The sequence below is a fragment of the Symphodus melops genome (genome assembly GCF_947650265.1).
Source record: "Symphodus melops genome assembly, chromosome: 12".
In the NCBI taxonomy this organism is placed as follows: domain Eukaryota; kingdom Metazoa; phylum Chordata; class Actinopteri; order Labriformes; family Labridae; genus Symphodus; species Symphodus melops.
In genome coordinates, this window is record NC_136702.1 from 25957472 (window position 1) to 25980042 (window position 22571).

The 22571-nt window shown below is 45.2% G+C and overlaps 1 protein-coding gene across 5 annotated transcripts in view; it reads right to left on the bottom strand.

Annotated features, from left to right (window-relative positions):
• Positions 1 to 22571, bottom strand: part of ttn.1 (titin, tandem duplicate 1) — a 141843-nt gene that overhangs the window by 118505 nt on the left and 767 nt on the right. For 3 of the 5 annotated variants that reach the window (XM_079357886.1, XM_079357885.1, XM_079357884.1), the window contains exons 3-14: positions 19602 to 19652; positions 14613 to 14891; positions 13799 to 14365; positions 13301 to 13582; positions 12937 to 13215; positions 12570 to 12851; positions 12209 to 12487; positions 11834 to 12121; positions 11440 to 11718; positions 11064 to 11345; positions 7694 to 7972; positions 7182 to 7460 (exon numbers count right to left, since the gene is read on the bottom strand). In XM_079357886.1, coding sequence (XP_079214012.1) covers positions 7182 to 7460; positions 7694 to 7972; positions 11064 to 11345; positions 11440 to 11718; positions 11834 to 12121; positions 12209 to 12487; positions 12570 to 12851; positions 12937 to 13215; positions 13301 to 13582; positions 13799 to 14365; positions 14613 to 14891; positions 19602 to 19652 — 3426 coding nt within the window. Of the gene's footprint in view, positions 1 to 197; positions 477 to 631; positions 914 to 1004; positions 1284 to 1388; positions 1677 to 1764; positions 2044 to 2117; positions 2400 to 2482; positions 2632 to 7181; positions 7461 to 7693; positions 7973 to 11063; positions 11346 to 11439; positions 11719 to 11833; positions 12122 to 12208; positions 12488 to 12569; positions 12852 to 12936; positions 13216 to 13300; positions 13583 to 13798; positions 14366 to 14612; positions 14892 to 19601; positions 19653 to 22571 lie in introns of those variants that run through there. The other 2 variants (XM_079357887.1, XM_079357888.1) reach the window with 2 other exon arrangements.

Sequence of the window (22571 nt, forward strand, 5' to 3'; positions counted from 1 at the left end):
GTATACCTTTCAGGAAGGTTAATGTTACTATCAGGGATCAAATGTAAAATGTCTGAAACCCCCCCAGTGGAGGATTTATTATTGTATGAGAAAGCAAACTATGAATTACCATCCCTCTGTGATCTTTTCAGTTTCATTATCCTGGAACAGAAAAGTCTCTACATACAGAAAAGAAGAGGTATGGAAACGAGCATCACCTTTCACCACTACGTTACACCTGGCAGAGGTGGAGCCGACCCGGTTCTCCGCCTGGCAGGAGTACTCGCCGTCATCAAACTTGGTTGTTTTCATCAGTTTCAGAGTTGCCACACCGTTTGTGAAATCCATCGAGCAAACGTTTGACTTGCGCAGCTTCGCGTCACCTTTGAACCAAGCTACAGAGATGTCCGGAGTCCCTGCAATACGGCACGTCAGGGTGACCGCTTCGCCCACCGAGAGCTGTGCCGGCTCCATCTTTTCGACAAAGTATGGTCGCTCTACGGTAAAAGATGACGATGGTGATGGTTTAGTACATCTATTGGTTTTGAGCTTAGTCAAATGAATGAATTATTGGTGAATGATTGTATGAATGATCATGAATTATTACAATCCGGTGGAGTAAACTTATCATATGCATGCAGATTTATTTTACCTAGTATTGACACTTGAGCTTCACATTTGTCACTTCCGACTCCGTTGTCAACTTCGCAATAGTATCTACCGGCGGCCTCCGTCTTGTCAGCGTTAAGAACCTCCAGAATGCAGGAGGTGTCTGTGGTGATCACATTGTACTGATAAGAGGCCCAGACGGGTTTACCGTCTTTCTTCCAGGTCACATTAACCATCGGAGTTCCAGCAAACGTGACCTCGAGCCTCAGAGGTTGGCCCTTTTCAGCGGAAACGTTCTTCAGCTTCTTCACAAAGTGGACTGGTTCTGAGAGAGGTAATTCCAGGATCAGTTACATCAGATGTGTTTTAGGAGCTGCAGAAATGGTTAAAAAAAGATGCATATCATGCTAACAAACCTTTAACGAACAGATTAACGGAGCAGCTTTCCTTCCCTGCCTCGTTAAGGATTTGGCAGGTGTACTCTCCTGCGTGAGATTGCTCAACTTTGTGAAGTACCAAAGTGGCAACATCGTTCTTCAGGCTGATCTCACAGCCCCGCCCATGCTGCATTTCTTTAGCTCCCCTGAACCATTTCACCTTCAGTGGAGCACTGCCGTTCACTTTAGCGGAGAAAGACACATTTTTGCCAGGCAGTGTTTCCTTCGCTTCGGGTGGTTCCACGAAATACGGAGGTTCTGGATTCACATAAAAAAACGATGTTAACTGTTTGTTATGAGCCTGATCCCATGCTCAGAAGAAGATCCTTGACTATTTCTCTTCTTGACTTTTCATCTACTGACCTGTCACATTCATTGAAGCACTGGTTTCACTGGTTCCAGCAGAGTTTACAGCTTTACATGTGTATTTGCCAGAATCTGACATCCTGATTGTTGGGACTCTCAGCTTGCAGTTATTCTCAGTGCAGCTGATGTCATAGTTTGATCCACTCGTGATCTCTTGGCCGTTGTGGAACCAGGACGTTGTTAAGGGAGCGGAGCCAGCAACCTTACACTCCATCTCACCAGGCTTACCCACAACAAGGTGGGTGTCTCTCAGCTTCCTTATGAAGCTCGGAGGAATCAACTTATCTATTGTCAAAGAGAACATGTTTTAATGCATTCTGAGCTTCTCTTTGGTTAAAGGATCCAAATGTTTTAGTGTACAATGGCCACCAACCTGAAACAGAGAGCTTAGTTTTGCTAGAGGCCGTACCAACATGGTTTGTGACCTCTAACTTGAATTCTCCGGCGTCTGCTTTCTCTGCAGAGCGAAGCTTCAGGACTGCAATCTTCTTTGTGAAGGACATCTGATACTTGGCACCAGCAGAGAGTTCTTTGTTATCCTTGAACCACTTAACCTTCAGTGCTGGTGAGCCAGATACTGTGACTTCAAGAGAGGTATTTTCTCCTGACTTCACATTCAATGACTCTGGGCTATCCACGATAGTGGCAGGTTCTAGAAATTAGTAAAAAAGATATTGAGCAAAACGAATCCAGACACTCATGGTAATGTGAGAAAGTTCTACAAACCTAGAACGGTGACTTGAGAGACAGACTCAACCATTCCAGAGTCTCCTCTCAGCTGGCAGGTGTATTTACCAGCAGTGGTCGAGTCAGCTTTGGGCACGACAAGAGTGACCACATTATTCTCAAAGGTGATCTTCCTGTTATCACCGTCTCTGAGAATGTGATCTTTGTCCTGAACCCAGCTTACAGTCAGAGGCTCGGAGCCTTTCACTGTCGCTGTCAGAGTCAGCTCCTGACCAACCTTGACTGATTGGTCCACCAGTTTCTTCACAAACGCTGGTTGCTCTGAATGATGATGCAAAGATGAAATGTGAGGAGAGGCAATCACACTAATGCGACACTTTGAGGACAAGCAATCCTTTACCAACCTTTCAGGCTAACGGTTGTGTGACAGAATTCAGCTCCCACATTGTTGGACACTCTGCACTCATAGAGACCAGTGTCATCCTGATCCAGCTTCATGATGTGAAGAGTGGCCGAGCTGGCTTCGATCACCATCTTATATTTCCTGCTCTCCTTCAGTGGGCTTTTGTCTTTGTACCAGTTTACCTGGAATGGTGGCGTGCCGTACACCTCACAGTGTAGGCTGGCATCTTTCCCTTTAATGCCCTCTACTGGGCTTGGGGTTTTAGTAAAAGATGGGGCTTCTGGAAAATATATTAAGAGACATTAGCAGAAGTGACATTTAAGGACATCACGTCTTCAATGCAAACTGTTTAATCCAGCAGTTCCATTGGACAGAGTTTCTTGTAGAGGATCATGCTTAATTCAGTCCATGCTGGAGGAATCCATGGCAGAAGACGACGGTCATTAGTGGGGAAAGGAAACAGGTTCTTATGTTCATGCTACGTCTGGACTCGAGGTCTTGTACTGAGATAAAGCTTCTGTAGTCCTTGAGATGCATGCCTCTAAAAAAAAGAGGTAACACTGAGACTCATGCTAGCCTACACAAAGAAGACACAAGAGTTTATTTCACAGGAACAGAAGGTGGTGCTGGTGAGGTCCATGCTGAAGTGTTGAGACAAGGTTCCAAAAGCACTTTAAGATTATATCACATCACATCATCATATGAATTATGGCATCATAGAGGATTGTCATTCCTTCGTTTACATGCTACACTTGTTCTGAAGAGACACAACCCATCAAACCAAAAAATGTGTTTCCAAGATATGCTCCATAGCTGACCTTGAACTTTGAGAACAGTGCTGCAGCTTGCTGTGCCAGCATCATTATGAGCCTCACAGGTGTAGACACCATTATCCTCGAACCTTGTGGTGTGAAGCTGCAGATATGCGGTGGAGTCTACAAACATTGTTTTGTAGTTGCCTCCATCGGTTATCTGTTGGTCATTTTTGTACCAGCACATAGTCAGAGACTGGGCCTCCGTGGCCTTGCATTCAAAACGGTATCCTTCACACTGCTTCACGAAGGTAGTGGGAGGAAGTTTCTGGACAAACTGTGGTGGTTCTGCAAAGTCAACAAAGATCAGGTTATTATCATCTGCGATCAACACCTGAACATGTCTGTGGCGTATGGAGGTCATCCTGGAAAGAAAGAGGCGTTAACGTGGTGAGTTTTAGAAAATGAAATGAATAAAGAGGAACTGGGAAAATGGACAAAAAAGATGGAGTAAAGTTTTTGGTTATGGACAAAAAAAAGAAATGTCCGACCTTTCACCAACAAGTCTGCTGCACTTTTCACTGCGCCAGCTTCATTGCTAACTTGGCATGAATAAATCCCAGTCTGCAGAGTCCCCACACAGGGCAGCTCTACAGAGGAAGAATACGTCTCCAGTGTAATTGTACAGGAGGGTCCTGTGATGAGTTCGATGTCATCCTTGAACCATTTGACCATAAATGGAGGTGTTCCTTCAAAGTCACTTCTGAAGCGCACAGTAGACTTTGGAATAACAGCCTGAGACTCAGGCTCAGATTTGAATCTTGGTGGCACTGAAACCCACACAGACAGATTATGAAGAAATATGACTAAAAGCATTAAAGTTAACAAGTTGATCAAGATGACCTTTGGATGCAAACCTTTAGCTGTAAGAACTCCACTGCACACAATGCTGCCAGCTTTGTTGGATACTTTACAAGAATATTCTCCAGTATCCTCACTCTCAGTCAGTTTGAACTCCAGTGAGAGAGTGTTTTCAATATGCAGAAGCTTATATTTGGAGCTCCTCGTGATCTCTTGTTTCCCTCTGCTCCATTCAACAGACATGGGAAGAGAACCAGCCACTTTGCACTCCATGGTTACGACTGAACCCATGATCGCTTGAATGTTGGTTAATTTTCTAAGGAACACCGGAGGAATGACCTCCTCTGTTTGTAATGGGATAAGAGAAAATTAGATTCATCGCTAAAACATAAGTCTACATGTAAAGATGTTAATTTGATTGTATTCTAACGGTAAAAGAGTATTTCACAAACCTAAAACAACCAGCTGGATTTTACAGCTGCAGCTCCCAACACAGTTTCTGGCTTCAAACAGAAACTCTCCGCCATCTTCCAGCTGAGCACTCGGTATGTTTAAACGGCTGACGTTGTTCACAAAGTGGAGACTGTGTTTCTTGCTTGACTTGAGCTCTTTACCATCTTTGATCCATTTTATGCTTATCTGAGGAGTTCCAGCTACCCTGCATTCAAGACTAACAGGATCTCCACAAGTCACTTTGACTACTTCAGGCTTCTCTGAGATCGAAGGTGGTTCTACAACAGCAAGGAAGAGAGGTAAGTTGACGTGCTGCTGTTAGAGCAAGCTCTTATGTTAAGCAAAGCGTCACATGTGAAGCAGAGGTACCTTGCACTACGAGCGTGGCAAAGCATTTGTCCTGCCCGGCCTCGTTAACGACATGGAAGGTGTATTTTCCCATGTGCGACGCCTCACAGTTCAGGATCTGGAGAGTGGCCTCGTTGTTCTGAAATGTTCTCTCAATCTTTATGTCCTCTAGGATCCAGTTATCGTCTTTTTGCCACTGTACAGAGAGAGGCTGGGAACCTTCCACTGTGCAGCGAAAGACAGCGACACCGCCCGCAATCGTCGAGACATTTTCTATCTTCCTATTGAAAGTTGGAGGGACTAATGCAAACAGAAGAAGTCATTGTAATAGCGATGCACACCGCGCTGCATGTATGTAAGTTTGATGTACAGTGAAACCAACCTTTCAGAGACAAAGCTGCAGAGCTGGTACAACTTCCAACTTCATTTGCTACCAAGCACTTATAAGTACCAACATCGTCCGCTTGACAGTCCTGGATGTTCAAGCTCACATTGTCATCAACAATAACGTACTTCTGGCTGGATTTGATCGGCTTTCTATCCTTGAACCATGTGACCTTGAATGGAGCACTGCCTGCCACTTTGCAAGCAAACACTGCTGTGGAGCCTTTTACAACTTCAAGATGCAAAAGCTCTTCCCAAAAGGAAGGAGGTTCTGAAACATGAAACAGTCAAATCACACTGAAGCATCTTTTGATTTCTATTGGTGTTGTCACATGTAAAACTATCTCGACTGTTACACTGAGAGACTGAGGGAAACCAACCTTTCACTTCAAGCTCGACACTGCAGCTCTCTGTGCCTGCGTCGCTGCACGCTTCGCAGATGTATTTACCGCTGTCATTTTCACGAGCGCCACAAATCTCCAGGGTGGCAACAGAGTTGTAAAATGAGATCTTGTGTTTGACACTTTGCTGAATCTCAGATCCGTCTCTAAACCAGCGCACAGAGATCTCCGGAGTGCCGGCTAACTTGCACTCAAACACTTTAGTGTCTCCTGATGCTACCACTGATACACCTTCAGGTTTTTCAAGGAAATATGGCGGCTCTGAAAAGAATACACACGTTATTGCGTATTTTCATCTCTTTAAAGTACATAAAACTGAGGAAAGAGACTGATATACACCTTTGACAAAGAGTGCTGCCTGGCAGGACGTGGAGCCCACATCGTTCTCTATCTCACAGATGTAGTCTCCAGAGTCTGAGGTTTTGGCAAAGAAGAGCTCCAGCGAGCTCGAGGTGTTGTCTTTGATCACGGAGCAGTCAGCACTCGATAAAATCTCTTTCTTGTTTTTAAACCACTTGATCTTTAGAGGTGCTGTACCAGAGACCAGTACATTAAACCAGACCTTTGAGCCAGGCAACACATTCATGGATTCTGGCTTTTCAATAATACATGGTTGTTCTGTTGGTGGACAAAACCCAATTAATTACATATACAACATGATAAGGCCTTGAACTTTAGGAAAGCTCTGTGGATGCAAGAAGAGAATCCAAACCTTTGACAACCAACGTCGCCGAGCTCTGGACGGATCCCGCCTTGTTTTTAACCATGCAGGTATAAAAGCCGCTGTTTTTACTGTCAACACAACTGATCTCCAGGAAAGCAACATTTTCAAAAAATGTGCATTTGTGTTTCTCATCATTACAGATCTCTTCACCGTCTTTAAACCACTGTACCGTCATCGGCAGGGAGCCAGAGACGAGACACTCCAGATGAACAAACGATCCTCTGATACCTTCCGTCTCCTTCAGTTCTCTTGTGAAGGATGGTTTTAAAATCTGATCTATTACACACACAGTACAACAAACACAGATGAGTGCTATGTGCCAATCAAAGACAAAGAAAATGTCATAAAAGATGCACTTCATCAAAAACTGACCTAAGACCGTCACAGCTGCTTCACAGGAACTGCAGCCAGCTTTATTTGAAACCTCAAAAGTGTAATCCCCACTATCACTTTTCTCAGTTTTAACCATCTTCAGCACAGAGCTGGTGTCTGTGCTTCGGATGTTGTATCTGTGGCCTGAGGTCAGCTCCTTTCCCGCCTTTGTCCACCTGAGCTTCAGCGGTTTAGTGCCTGAGAACCTGCATTCAAGCCTGGCTGGGTCCCCTTGTGTTACACTGATAGACTTTGCATGTTCTGTAATGTTTGCTGGTTCTAGGATGACACAATTATCCAACACTGCGTTAGCTGCTATTATGAACAGGTATGATGCGACAGATGAAACAAAAAGCTTGACAATTGAAGCGACAGCATTTAAAACAAGAGTCACATCCTACAAACCTGTCATCACGAGCACAGCGGCACAGCTGCGAGTCCCCGCCTTGTTCTTTGCCTGACAGACATATTTTCCACCGTGTGATAACTGAGCATTTTTCAAATTCAACACGGCACACGTGGTTTCAGAGGACATCTTAACGTGCTCATCCTCTGTGAGCTCATGATCGTCCTTTATCCAGGTGAAAGTCATGGGAAGTGATCCAGATAACATACACTTCATAGAGATCTCAGATCCCACCATGCAGGACATGTCCTCTAGTCTTTGAACAAATGATGGTGGTTCTAGTGAGAGAAGATCATACATCAGACTGCATGCAGAAGAAGGATTCATGTAAACATATTATCCACATTGCAAACCAGCGTCTGTTGATTTAATCATCTACTTTCTGCCAAATAACTAAAACAAGCAAAATAGCAACATGTTATTTAGAGAAGAAGCCATGGTGCCTAGATTACATATTTGAAGATTCTGCACATTGAGCAGTAGATGGTGTCGACGCTGTCCTTGGACTAACCTTTAAGAGAAATCAGGCAAGAACAAGATGTCTCCCCAACATCGTTTGCAACGGTGCACTGGTATGTCCCAGCGTCTGAAGTCTCACAGTGTGAGATCTGAAGAGTGACAGTGTCATTCTCGAAGCTGATCTTATGCCTTGGGTCGCTCCTGATCAGCTTATCGTTGAGGAAACAGCTTATTTCAAAAGGAGCAGAACCTGTTACGCTGCCTTCCAAGACAATGCTAGATCCTTTCACAATCTCAGCTGATTCAAAAGGCCTCACAAACACAGGAGGTTCTATGAAAACAAAGATCAGGCAGGTTATATTTAAAGGTCATAGAGGCCAATGTGGTCCACAGAGTTCCTTTAACTGTTCACAACGTCTACATGACAAACTCTGCACTCTCATTGGTCATCGCCAGAGCACTGGTTAACATGTCAGACTCCAGTGGAGGTGTACTGGTTCTTAGTGACATGTCAGACTCCAGTGGAGGTGTACTGGTTCTTAGTGATATGTCAGACTCCAGTGGAGGTGTACTGGTTCTTAGTGATATGTCAGACTCCAGTGGAGGTGTACTGGTTCTTAGTGACATGTCAGACTCCAGTGGAGGTGTACTGGTTCTTAGTAACATGTCAGACTCCAGTGGAGGTGTACTGGTTCTTAGTGATATGTCAGACTCCAGTGGAGGTGTACTGGTTCTTAGTGACATGTCAGACCCCAGTGGAGGTGTACTGGTTCTTAGTGACATGTCAGACTCCAGTGGAGGTGTACTGGTTCTTAGTGACATGTCAGACTCCAGTGGAGGTGTACTGGTTCTTAGTAACATGTCAGACTCCTGTGGAGGTGTACTGGTTCTTAATGATATGTCAGACTCCAGTGGAGGTGTACTGGTTCTTAGTGATATGTCAGACTCCAGTGGAGGTGTACTGGTTCTTAGTGACATGTCAGACTCCAGTGGAGGTGTACTGGTTCTTAGTAACATGTCAGACTCCAGTGGAGGTGTACTGGTTCTTAGTAACATGTCAGACTCCAGTGGAGGTGTACTGGTTCTTAGTGACATGTCAGACTCCAGTGGAGGTGTACTGGTTCTTAATGATATGTCAGACTCCAGTGGAGGTGTACTGGTTCTTAATGATATGTCAGTCTCCTGTGGAGGTGTACTGGTTCTTAATGATATGTCAGTCTCCTGTGGAGGTGTACTGGTTCTTAATGATATGTCCGACTCCAGTGGAGGTGTACTGGTTCTTAGTGATATGTCCGACTCCAGTGGAGGTGTACTGGTTCTTAGTGATATGTCAGACTCCAGTGGAGGTGTACTGGTTCTTAATGATATGTCAGACTCCAGTGGAGGTGTACTGGTTCTTAGTGACATGTCAGACTCCAGTGGAGGTGTACTGGTTCTTAGTGATATGTCAGACCCCAGTGGAGGTGTACTGGTTCTTAGTGATATGTCAGACTCCAGTGGAGGTGTACTGGTTCTTAGTGACTTGTCAGACTCCAGTGGAGGTGTACTGGTTCTTAGTGACATGTCAGACCCCAGTGGAGGTGTACTGGTTCTTAGTGACATGTCAGACTCCAGTGGAGGTGTACTGGTTCTTAGTGACATGTCAGACTCCAGTGGAGGTGTACTGGTTCTTAGTGATATGTCAGACCCCAGTGGAGGTGTACTGGTTCTTAGTGACATGTCAGACCCCAGTGGAGGTGTACTGGTTCTTAGTGATATGTCAGACCCCAGTGGAGGTGTACTGGTTCTTAGTGATATGTCAGACTCCAGTGGAGGTGTACTGGTTCTTAGTGACATGTCAGACCCCAGTGGAGGTGTACTGGTTCTTAGTGACATGTCAGACTCCAGTGGAGGTGTACTGGTTCTTAGTGACATGTCAGACTCCAGTGGAGGTGTACTGGTTCTTAGTAACATGTCAGACTCCTGTGGAGGTGTACTGGTTCTTAATGATATGTCAGACTCCAGTGGAGGTGTACTGGTTCTTAGTGATATGTCAGACTCCAGTGGAGGTGTACTGGTTCTTAGTGACATGTCAGACTCCAGTGGAGGTGTACTGGTTCTTAGTAACATGTCAGACTCCAGTGGAGGTGTACTGGTTCTTAGTAACATGTCAGACTCCAGTGGAGGTGTACTGGTTCTTAGTGACATGTCAGACTCCAGTGGAGGTGTACTGGTTCTTAATGATATGTCAGACTCCAGTGGAGGTGTACTGGTTCTTAATGATATGTCAGTCTCCTGTGGAGGTGTACTGGTTCTTAATGATATGTCAGTCTCCTGTGGAGGTGTACTGGTTCTTAATGATATGTCCGACTCCAGTGGAGGTGTACTGGTTCTTAGTGATATGTCCGACTCCAGTGGAGGTGTACTGGTTCTTAGTGATATGTCAGACTCCAGTGGAGGTGTACTGGTTCTTAATGATATGTCAGACTCCAGTGGAGGTGTACTGGTTCTTAGTGACATGTCAGACTCCAGTGGAGGTGTACTGGTTCTTAGTGATATGTCAGACCCCAGTGGAGGTGTACTGGTTCTTAGTGATATGTCAGACTCCAGTGGAGGTGTACTGGTTCTTAGTGACTTGTCAGACTCCAGTGGAGGTGTACTGGTTCTTAGTGACATGTCAGACCCCAGTGGAGGTGTACTGGTTCTTAGTGACATGTCAGACTCCAGTGGAGGTGTACTGGTTCTTAGTGACATGTCAGACTCCAGTGGAGGTGTACTGGTTCTTAGTGATATGTCAGACCCCAGTGGAGGTGTACTGGTTCTTAGTGACATGTCAGACCCCAGTGGAGGTGTACTGGTTCTTAGTGATATGTCAGACCCCAGTGGAGGTGTACTGGTTCTTAGTGATATGTCAGACTCCAGTGGAGGTGTACTGGTTCTTAGTGATATGTCAGACCCCAGTGGAGGTGTACTGGTTCTTAGTAACATGTCAGACTCCAGTGGAGGTGTACTGGTTCTTAGTGATATGTCAGACTCCAGTGGAGGTGTACTGGTTCTTAGTAACATGTCAGACTCCAGTGGAGGTGTACTGGTTCTTAGTGATATGTCAGACCCCAGTGGAGGTGTACTGGTTCTTAGTGATATGTCAGACTCCAGTGGAGGTGTACTGGTTCTTAGTGATATGTCAGACCCCAGTGGAGGTGTACTGGTTCTTAGTGATATGTCAGACTCCAGTGGAGGTGTACTGGTTCTTAGTGATATGTTAGAGGGTAATATGTGATACCTCAGCACTAAATGAAGAATAGCGAAAACCTCTGCAATGATAAAAAGGAATAGAACCTCCACACAGTGCTCGTAGGTCATGTCAATGTAGGCGTATTGGACGTGTCAAAGAACAATGTGGACCATGGTTACATAGGCAGACTACTTAGGACTGAACCAACCTTTCATGGTTACTGAGCTGCTGCACTGGTCTCTGCCGGCCTCGCTGGATGCCATACAGACATAGTCTCCACTGTCATCTATAGAACAGTCGTCTACCTCCAGAGTTGCTATAGAGTTGTCGAAGGACATTGTGTGTCTGTGGTCTGAGGCTATTTCCTCCCCATTTTTAAACCAGGAGATGCTAATAACAGGAGTGCCCTGAACTTTGCCGGACAACTTCAGAGGCTGTCCTGTTTTCAGTTGCTGTGAGGGCTCAAGCTTGATTGTAAACGTTGGGGCTTCTGTAAATTAACAGGAACAGTTTAAATAAACAAGAGGTTAAGGAAAGAACTAAACAGGGTACTACTTGTTTTGAAAGAAAGACTGAAACAGCACCTTTCACAAAGAGGTCTACAGTGCAATCCACCTTCCCAGCATCGTTGGACACTTGGCACGTGTATTTAGCCGAGTCACTGGGTTTCACAGAGTTCAGCTCTAAAGAGCTCGAAGAGGCATCTTTCTTTATGAAACACTTCCCCCCTGTGAATATCTCCTTCTCCTCTCTGAACCATTTCACAACCAGAGGAACTGATCCTGTGAAAGCTGCTTTTAGGACAACATTTGATCCTGGTGAAGCGTCCTGGGATTCAGGTTTGACCGTGAAGACCGGAGGCTCTGGAGTTATTTTGGAAGAAAAAGAGCACATTTGTTCAAAGCCAAGGAATAGCTTTGATTAAGCAAAATGTCTGCCACACTCTTGGTAAATGTCAAGTTACTTAACACGTCTGACCTCTCACAGACAAGGTACCACTGGTCTCTTTTTCTCCGGCATCATTCGAAGCCCGGCATGTATAAACTCCACCATCCGTCTGCTCCAGGCAGGTTACAGTCACAGAGGCTGTACTCTCACTGACATCAATCTTATATTTCCCATCACTGTGGATTTCTTTATCGTCTTTGTACCAGGAAACAACCATCGGCTGAGACCCAGCAACTCTGCACTCCAGGGTAACATTACTACCAACACTTCCATCAACTTTCTTTAGAGATTTGGTGAAGGATGGTGGAACTGCACGATCTGTGTAAGGAAATAAGTCCAGCTCATTACTGTCAATAAGGGCTGAATCTCAAAGCTGTAATAAACCTGTATTCTGGACTAACTGACCTATAACGGTGACTGAGCAGGTGCACTGGTCCTTTCCCACTTTATTGGACACCTCCATCATGTACTCTGAGGTGTCTCCTTTATCTGCTGAGAGAATCTTTAAGGTAGCAGTGGTCTCCTTCACAATCACTTTATATTTACGGCCACTGATCATCTCCTTTCCGTCTTTAAACCACTTCACTTTGAGGTCTGGGCTTCCACTGATTGTGCACTCCAAAGTGGCTGAATCCCCCGCGGTCACACTGATGGATGCTGCCTTCTCTAAGATCCTAGCAGGTTCTACAACGCAACATTGAATTTAGACTTTAGGAACATTTCAGAACTTTTCTAACAGTTCTAATAAAATGGATTGTGTTCTAACCTTGAATGGTTAAGACAGCTTCACATTTCTGCTGTCCCGCTTCATTTTCAGCAAGGCAGGTGTATTTGGCCCCATGCTTCATCTCAACAGATGAGAAGGAAATACTGGGGATGTTGTTTTCAAATGTCATTTTCACACTGGGATCGTCATCTCGGAGCAGCTCAGAATCTTTCAACCATTTGATAGTGATGGGGGCGGAGCCTTTAAGGGCGCCCTGTAGTTTCACTGTGGTTCCCAACACTGCTGTAGCACTCTCAATCCTCTTAGAGAACAGAGGTGGCTCTGAAATAACACATTTGATAATAATATAAGTGACAGATGAGGTTTAACCAAAGTGTTTAAGTTTACCTTTATTTTATTCACTAACCTCTTTGTTTAGCTACTGACTTCGATGTTACCGAGCCAACCTCATTTGACACAACACATTCATATTCCCCAGTGTCAGCGCTCTCAAACGAGCGGATCTGGAGAGAGCTCAGGGCTCCCTGTGAGACTATGCTGTATTTATTATCTGGGGACAGACGTTTCTTATTCTTTTTCCAGGCCACCTCAAATGGTGCAGAGCCTGAAATCTCACACTCCAACACAGCGACAGACCCTCTGACCGCCTCGATGGGGACTAACTCCTTTCTGAAAGACGGGGGTTCTAAAGGAGGACATATCGTTTTGTTAGAAAACCTTTTACTGACTAAACACTTGTTTCTGTAAGAAAGGGAACTTTATCCACACACCTTTCACTGTGACTTTAGTGCTGCAGCTTTCAGAGCCAGAGTCATTAAGAACCTCACAGGAGTAGTTTCCACTGTCACTCAGCATGACATCCTGTACGTCCAGAGTGGTGAGACCATCCTTCTGACTAACACTGTATCTGCCACCCGCAGAGAGTTTGCTGTCATTAAAGAACCATCTGGTGAGGAGTTCAGGGGATCCTTTGATGCTGCACTGCAGCCGTGCAGTGCTGCCTTGCTTCCAAACTGTGTTCGCTTCGAGCCTCTTTACAAAGACGGGCGGCTCTGGAGAGGTGTGAAGTTAAAATGAGCCATTTGGTAATCAGAGAAGACACAAGACAAACCAGCATTCAGAGAAGAAGTTAGAAAGTGCAGCTGAAGCTGCGCTAATATCACTGACACTGGACACCACAGAATAAAACATGTTATTTTCCAGTACTGCAGATTTGCTAAAGCTTCAAATGCTGCGGTAGCCATGAAAAATAACGACACAGCTCTTACCTTGGACTTTCACAGAAGTGGAGCAAGAGGCACTCCCCGCCTCATTTGTCACTGTGCACACATAATTTCCACAATCTTTCAGTGTGGTCTTAAGGATATCAAGACTCACTGTCTTATCCTCAAAAGACAGTTTACAGTCTGGAGACTGGTGGACTTTTCTACCATCTCTGGTCCAGGTGACATTTACTCCAGTGTCCTCATCCACCTGACACTCCAGGTGTAGAGGAGCTCCAACCACAGCCGCGACTGGACCCAGAGGCTTTACAAAGTTGGGCTGGTTAATTACACGCAGCTCCGTGCTGCACTCAGCTGTCCCAACATTATTGGACACCTTGCACACATAAAGCCCTTTGTCATCGGGCTCAAGCTTGCTTATTTCAAGAGTGTGCTTATTCTTTTCACAGTGGATCTGGTAGTGTGTGGGCACTGTGGGAAGGGTCTGGTTGTTTTTGAGCCAGACAACATTCAGTGGAACAGATCCTGTTATTTCACACTGTATCATTGCCCTTTTCCCAACATACATAGTCTGCTGTTCAGGTTTAGTTATAAAGGCAGGAGGACATAGCTCTATAAGAATTAAGAAAAAGAAAACATATTAGTTGTAAAATGTCATACTCTGTCAATCAACATTAACCAAAACTTGCCAAAAATCAAAAACAAACCAGCATGGCAAGAAAACATCTAAACACAACGCAGACCAGTAACCAACAACAAAGTTCTGCCCTGTAGGAAAAAGAATCAACTCCAGCTCCAATCAACACAAACATCAGATCCAACCAGCCAGCAGAGAGGAAGGAATAACTCTTGTTCTTACCTGTCACGCTGAGGGAGGCGGAGCATTCGTCACTTCCATGCTGATTGGACGCCTTACAGGTGTATTCAGCGTTATCGTCCTTAGCTGGGCTCAGAAGCTCCAAACTGGAAGTGCTAAAGCGACTGATAATCCTGTACTTGTCACCCTCTTTGATGGGGTGTCCATCTTTGAACCACTTGAAGCTCACGTTGGGAGCATCCTCAGTTTCACATTCAAACTTGGCAGTCCCGCCAATGTTGATCTCCACGGGGACTATCCTGTGCCTGAACACAGGTTTCACTGCGTTTTAGAAGAAAAAAAATATGATTAATGAATGACAGTTGTAAAAATGAAAGCAAATATTAATGTTTCCACAGCGAGTGGTGATGGAAGTGATGCACACAGTTATCGTGTCGTGACTGTGGAGAAGAAAGGAAAGTTATTTGTGTGAAAGTGACTGGAGGAGGAAAATTGAAATGAAGATGGTATTTGAGAGTCTGTGGAATGAAAAGGAGAGAAAGCATGCAAAAGGAATGGATCAAGAAGGAGGAATGATGGATGAGTAAAATACAGTCATTTTTCCCTTGATGGTGCGGAGGAATGGAAATTGAGTGCGAGAGATGTAAGGATGACCCTGAAAGAGGATGTCACTGATGTCTGCTGAAACCTCAAACTTCTCATTATGGTTTGGCTTAGTAAACACACAATACTTTAAGATTTATTGTGACTGACTAAAGTTTGTATAAATTTAAAGTAACGTTTGAGGTTTGCAGACAACAGAGGTGGATCCACACTGTGAAGTTAGTTGATGATATCAAAGAATCGTCCATCATCAAACCTCTTGAGACCACAGTGAGTCTTGAAGACGTCGTTGTCTTGCCGGCTTCGTTCTCAGCTTCACAAACATATTCTCCTTGGTGCTTCTCATGGACAACTTTTTCAATGGTTAATGTGTATTTGTCATGGTCTTTAGAACACTTGAACTCTTTGCCAGATTTCACCAGTTGGCCGTTGAAAAACCAGTTAACTCTTGTTGTGTCCTTAATGGTGGTAGTAAAAGTTGCCTGACCATTTTCCTCAGCACAAACGTCTTCCAGAGAATCAACAACAACAGGATAATCTAGAAGACTGTCAGAGGACTCACTTATCATGATAGCTTCTGAGAGATACTCTTCTTTGCTTTCTTTGTGGATAATAACTTCCACATGATGCTCAGCAGGAGTCTGATGCACTAAGCCCGTCACTTCAGACGCAGCAGTATGCGTCTGTGACCCGACTCTCATAGTGCTCACCTGCTTAGACTCACGGATCTCAGCACAGCTCTGAACTGATGCACTGTGAAAGGAAGCCCTGGCTTCAGTTTTGACAGCTGCAGACTGAGATGCAGCGGGAGGGAACCCCAACGCACTCTCTGCCACCGTCATGGTGTCCACCACTGTTGACAAAACCTCTTTAGAGGATGCTGAACGGACCAGCGCTCTCTGGGGTTTATCAATCTGCATGGTACCTGGTTGTTCTGATGTGAGACTCTGCTGCTCTTGGAAAACCATAGCCTTCAGAGCGACCTGGAGCTCAGACCTGAGGTCAGCTGTCTGAGGGTATTGTCCTTCAAATGACAGTGTGATCTCCATTGGGGCTCCCGGTGTAGTAATCAGGTATGTACACGTGGTCTGTTTGGGCTCTCTGTTAACCTTCACCTCTTGAACCTCTACTGCCTCTAACCTTCCCACGACATCGGCCAGCAACACTGGCTGGTCACGAGCCACAGCAGACTTAAGAGCATCTCTGAGCTGATGGCACGAAGGTAAACTGAAAGGCCTGGGAATCTGAATGACAAAGTGCAGTTCTTTGGGAAGAGTGTGAGTGTCCTGAGACTCATGGACAAACAGTACTTCATCAGGCTGCGTCTGAATGCTGAGGGCTGAGCCCTCAGACTTATGGATCTCACAGGACTGCTCTCCGGTTAAGACACACTTTTCTTCCAGCAACACCGACCGTTGGACTGTCTGGCCTTCCTGGATCTGAACAGCAAAGTCCTGCTCGGCGGCTTCTAAGATTGAACAGCTTTCAGTGGCAACCGCCTTGTCCTCTATGAAAACAGGTTTTTTTGGGATCTTTGGCTCAATTCTGATCTGAGGTTTGAACTTCTCATCAGTTTGAATGCTAATGGTATGACCCTCCTCCAAAATCTGAGTGTCTGTGATACTTAAAGAGTGCATGGTTCTCCAGTTATCCTCTTTCTGGATGAGTGCACGCTGATGCTTGGCATCACTGGTGAACGGTTCCTCTTTGGGAAGCTGTATGGGTTTAGAGGAGACTGAGAGGATGCTGGAAGGCCTGGGCTCAGTTTGAAGCTTTCCCTGAAATCCAGCTACAGAAACATCTAGATCTTTGTGAGACTCTGCTATGATCTCTCTTCGCTCTTCTGAAGTGGCTGCATGAGTTCTGGCCTTTTCCTGTTTCTGGGCGGCCACCTGCTGGTCAGGTTTAGTGATGGAAAGCATGTCTTCCTTTGGCAAAACTGCTGCAGAATGAATTGACTGGAGGTACTTAGTTGGCGGTAACTCTTTCTTTGGCTGTACAGTTGTAGTATCAGTCTTTGCAGAGAACGCTGAGGTGGTTTCACAAACTGTGGGCCTTTGCTCTTCCTGGCTGACTGAGTGCAGAAGTGTTGGACTCTTCCTTGCCTCTGCCTGCTTTGTAGATGGCTTTTCACTGCTGAACCTTCCCTCAGACTGTAAGATTTCCTGCTCACTGATAACCTGCAGGTTCAGGACTCTTTCCCCCTCTCTCTGAGGCTGCAGACACAAAGACGATGCTATGCCTGGGACCTGCCCTGCCTTTTCACCTTGCAGTTCATATCTCTCTTCAGTGGTTACAGCTGACTTATAAACTGTCATTTTGTCTGGGATGATACTCTCCTGTTCTGCTCTGAGTATTTTAAATGTCTGCTCCTTGGATAACGCCACTCTAGTTTCACTCATTGGTGCTACCACTGGTTTAGACTGCTCTCTCTCAACAAAGGGTTCGGTGGCTGACTCTAAATCGGACAGAGGCTCACAGTGTCTCTCTGTAATTGGTAGGTGCCCTGTAGATTGAGCCGAGTATAAAATCTTAACGCCCTCTGTGACTCTGAAACTCCTCTCCTCCTCTGGCCTGTGGGTGGCTTCAGAAGTTTCATCTAGAATAGCACGAGTGGACTGGACTTGGTGACTGTTAATGAGCTGCCTGGGTTCTGTCGAGGTCTTCAGCTGCTCTGTAGCCTGCTCCCTTAAGGGCTCAGCTCTCACTGAGGAGAGGGGGAGGGTCTCTTCTGTTGTGGCTGACATGAGTTTTGATGGGTGCTCTTTGGCAAATTCAAGTTCTACAACCTCAGGACTGAGAATCCGTTCAGAGTGCTGTTCGGTGATCTTTTGTTTCTCCTGGACTGAAGATAAGAAGGTTGCCATGTGAAGCTGTTTCACAGGGACTGCTGACACCTGGGGGGGGTGACTGGGAGCCACAGAGACCCTTTCCTGTATTTCATGAGAGTGCAGCACTGCGGCCTGCTGGGTGAGCAGCTCTCGATGAAGGGTGGCAGCAGAGATTTCGAATTCACTGAGGGTTCCTGCCTCCTCACTGGGAATAATCTGCCTGTCTTCAGTACTAATGGTGTAAATCATCTGATCAGACAGGGTTCTCTCAGCTAAGAATCTTGATTCTGTGGTTTGTTCAGTCATGGATATTTTCAAACCTTTGGTTTTCTGAACCATTGTGTGCTTTTCCTGAACCTTCTCCCTGCACACCAGCAGCTCAGCAGAACAAGAGACTTGTCCGTATTGGTTGGAGGCTTTACAGGTGTAGACACCACCGTGCTCTTGTTTGACACTCTTTAAATTCATGAAGCCTGATCCATCTGGGTTGCTCACAATGATACAGAACCCACTAGGCTGAATGTGAAAGCTGCCTTTGAGCCACTGGATCTCAGGAAGAGGATCTCCTGTAGCCATGTATCTGAAGAAGGCCTGATCGCCTTCAAACAGCTGAACAGACTCAATATGTTTGATGAATTCTGGGGCGTTTCCAGTGGGTACGGAGGGTTTTCTGTCTAATGTTTCCTCTTTTTCTGGCCCCTTAACCTGAACATGCAGATATGACGTGCATGTTGATGTGCCAAATCTATTACTGACAGTACACGAGTACTCTCCCTCAAATTCCCTTTGAACTTTAGTGATGACCAAGCTGAACTCATCCCGCTCATGGATGAATGTATACACGGACGACTTTGTTATAGTTTGCCCGTTGAAGAACCACTGAACAGTGGGTTTAGGGAAACCCGACACTCTGACTGTGAATTTAGCGGTTTCTCCAACAGTCACAACTGCTGGAGAAAGATTGCTGAGAAAAACTGGTTTTTCTTTCTTTTTCTCCAAAGTGCTGGAGAAGCGTTTGGACTCAGGCTTAAGTTCAAGTGTTCTGGTTTTATCCGCTAGTTTTAGACCGGTGTAGTAAGACTCCTTGGTTTCCTCTTCCTCTGTGATGGTTGAGCTAGAGAAAGCTGAGTGAAATAACATCAGTTTAAAGGACAGTGAGACCCACAGTCCAAAAACACAACAAGAAGCTGGACTGAAAATATATAACCAAGTTTGTTCAATGACACTGGTTTTCTTGTTTGAGGCATTTTACCTCTCACTTTGTACAAATTGTTCCCATATCTTCATTAAATATGTGATCTATGCTAGACTCACTATTTTGAACCTTTAATGACAACAGAATGAACATGATGTCGAGGTGAAGTTAAACGTTTCTAACAACCTTTTTGAGGGTGAATAGAATCACTTATTCATACTTTAAAAACATGTTATTTAGTGGTGCACAGCATCTGAAAATGAAAGTGAGACATCCAGACAGACCAATAACCTTCTGAATCATAAAATACAACTCTTTTATAACATTTCTTACCAGCCCTACCCAAAGAAAAGTCAAAACAACTTAAAAACTGTATCTCTGTTGGACAGAAACAATATTTACCTTTCACTTCTTCCTTGACCTGAACCATCGGTTCCTTCTGCACTTCAGTTACTGTAAAGACACAAACATTTCCAAATTACTAACACTTCCAAAACTGCACATAAAGTCGCATATGGTGCAAGACTGTTAGAATCAGTGACAAGTCGTGCATCCATATTATCCATTTGTCTTTTCTTCAAACTTTCGGACATGCTTCCTTTTGGTCTTTAGTGTATGGCACTTTGTTTTTAAACTCTCAGTGATGTGAGTGTCCCTCTCTCTTAGTCATCTAAAAACAGAGGAGCTGTCACCATGTGAAGAAGTGTGCCTCTGCTGGCTGTGTCGGTGGAAAGCAGTGTGGATGAGTGGTGGGCTAAACAGCCCGAGCGAGCAGAAGGACCAGAAGCATGCAGATGCCAACCTTTCATCACTGTGTTGCACTCAGCATCGTCAGCTGAGGTCACATTTTTGCAAGTGTAAGAGCCCCCTTGTCCAGGTCCAATATTGTTAACATTTACACAGCACAAGGGGCCGTCATGTTTCAGCGAGTAAGACACAGAATCCTCAACATTCAACCGGTTGTAAAGCCAAATGAGAAACGGGGAGGGGACCCCCTTCATAACGCAACACAAGGAGCCGCTGTCTCTGTTTGGGATCTGCAGCTCAGGCGGCAGTTTGATCAGGAAGTCAGGGAAGCTGGAGAGACGCTGAGGATCCACGTCAGGGAAGTACAGGTGGCTGATGAGGCTGTAAGGTCTCTGGGAAGATGGAGGAGACGGACCAGGCTTTTCCACAACCTCCTGCTTTTCTTGGTTGGGGGGGTCTCTAGGGGTCTCCCTGTCTGCCTGAGACACTTTACGTACAGAATCAGCGGGAATGGGGTTTTCTGCTTTGAGATTTGCTTCTTTAGCTGGGTGAGAATAAAGTTAGGGAGAGGAATTAGGGGTCAGAGTTTCAAAGGCTATGACTCCAGACACTGAAGAGGTTAGTGGGGTGGATGGATGTGGTTAGCGTGAAGCTTGGAACAGCAGGAGACTTGTTATTGTATTACATTTTAACAGGTTACAGGATAACAGGACATATTAAATCACGGGGGGGGGGGGGGCAAAGCAGGAGGAGCGGGTGGAGTGGAGGATGGACCAGATGAGAGACAGACTGGTAATAAAAGAAAGATTAACCACCTTCCACGGTCAGCTTGGCTGAGGAGCTGTTCTGGCCCTGTTGGTTGGTGGCGGTGCAGCGGTACATTCCCTGGTCCGCCACACCAACACCCTGGATGATCAGAGACAACAGCCCCCCCATTTGAGAGCTCCTCACCCGCTCTGTGTCTGCCAGACCGTGGCCATTATGATCCCACACTACCCCAGTGAAGGGCTGCCCGTTGAAGGAACAGCTGAACTCAGCCATCTCTCCACTTTTTACGCGGATGTCGCTCATTTCCATCAGCAGTTCAGGTCTGGTCGAGAGTTTGATATCAGAGCTTGTCTCCAGTGAGCTCATACTCTCCATCTGGATCTCAACAGTCCTCCAAGACACGGAGGAACTCTCAGAGACAGACTCTGAAAACTCAACCTTGTGGGAAGTTTGTCCCACAGACAGAGAGCTGAAACGTTCACTCTGAGTCTCAGCCACAGTGCTTGACACACTAGCTAAGGCTTTTTCATCTGGGCAACAAGAAAGAGTTAGAAGAAGAGTTAGGTCAACACATCATTCTGCTGACTTCTTCAGGTCACTTGAGTAACAACTGGTTTGTGCAGCCAGGGTGGAGCGCTGAGGATCAGTGATGATCAGTGAGAGAGTGGCTGTTTCCACTGTCAATCATGCAAGCTTGATTGGAGACAAAAATTGAAACCAGCTATTGTATTATGTTGGTGCTTGAGAGTGAGGAAAGCGGAGATTTCCAGAGTTCATCTCTGTTTAGAACATGCTGCATTCCTCTGAAAGAAAGACCCATGTTTCAGAATATACCATGTTAAGACGTCTGTCCTTGAAGACGTTGTGTTTGCTGTCAGGGAGGATGTGAGACAACATGCTGAGTGTTTGTCATCATGCTCACAATCACATCAACATCAGAATGAAAGCTAATCAAGATTTTTCATCGGCTAATCTGAGAGGTTGTTGTTGAAATGTTGAAACTGTTTCATTACCAAGAGTTCAATAAGAAGAGTTTCAGTTGGACCTGTTACCATGAAGACTGTTTGAATTTTGAAAAGTTTCTCATGGTATGTAAAATAACCGTAGCTCTCTAGCTAACAAACTAGCCTCTCGAGCTAACAAACTAGCCTCTCAAGCTAACAAACTAGCCTCTCGAGCTAACAAACTAGCCTCTCTGGCTAACAAACGAGCCTCTCGAGCTAACAAACTAGCCTCTCTGGCTAACAAACGAGCCTCTCTAGCTAACAAACTAGCCTCTCTGGCTAACAAACGAGCCTCTCTAGCTAACAAACTAGCCTCTCAAGCTAACAAATTAGCCTCTCTGGCTAACAAACGAGCCTCTCTAGCTAACAAACTATCCTCTCTGAATAACAAACTATCCTCTCTAGCTAACAAACTAGCCTCTCTAGCTAACACACTAGCCATTTAGCAGCTGATCTATGTGGTTTGATCTGGAGAAGTAATTTAGGTATTTTATGACTGTTGTATTTCCTGATAGCAACTGTTTCAACATTTGGAAAAGATTTTCTTTCACATAAGTTACCCTCCATGTGCTAAGCTAATTTAAACCCTCTGATATCCAGCGGCTGTCAACTCACTGCTAGCTTTGTACTTGCACCAGTTTGAATAAGTGTGTACGTGTGTGTTTTAATGGGTGGATCATATTTAGTGGGCAGGTTTAACATAAACAGTGAGCTCAAGCAGGCCACTGGCCCCTTTGTTGAATGTCAGTCAAACATGTTTTACAGATTTTATTTTCGTGAGAATACAATAATTCAGATCTAAATTCTTGATGTTAGCTGGAAGTGACCTCAGGTCATCCTGACTTCCTCACAA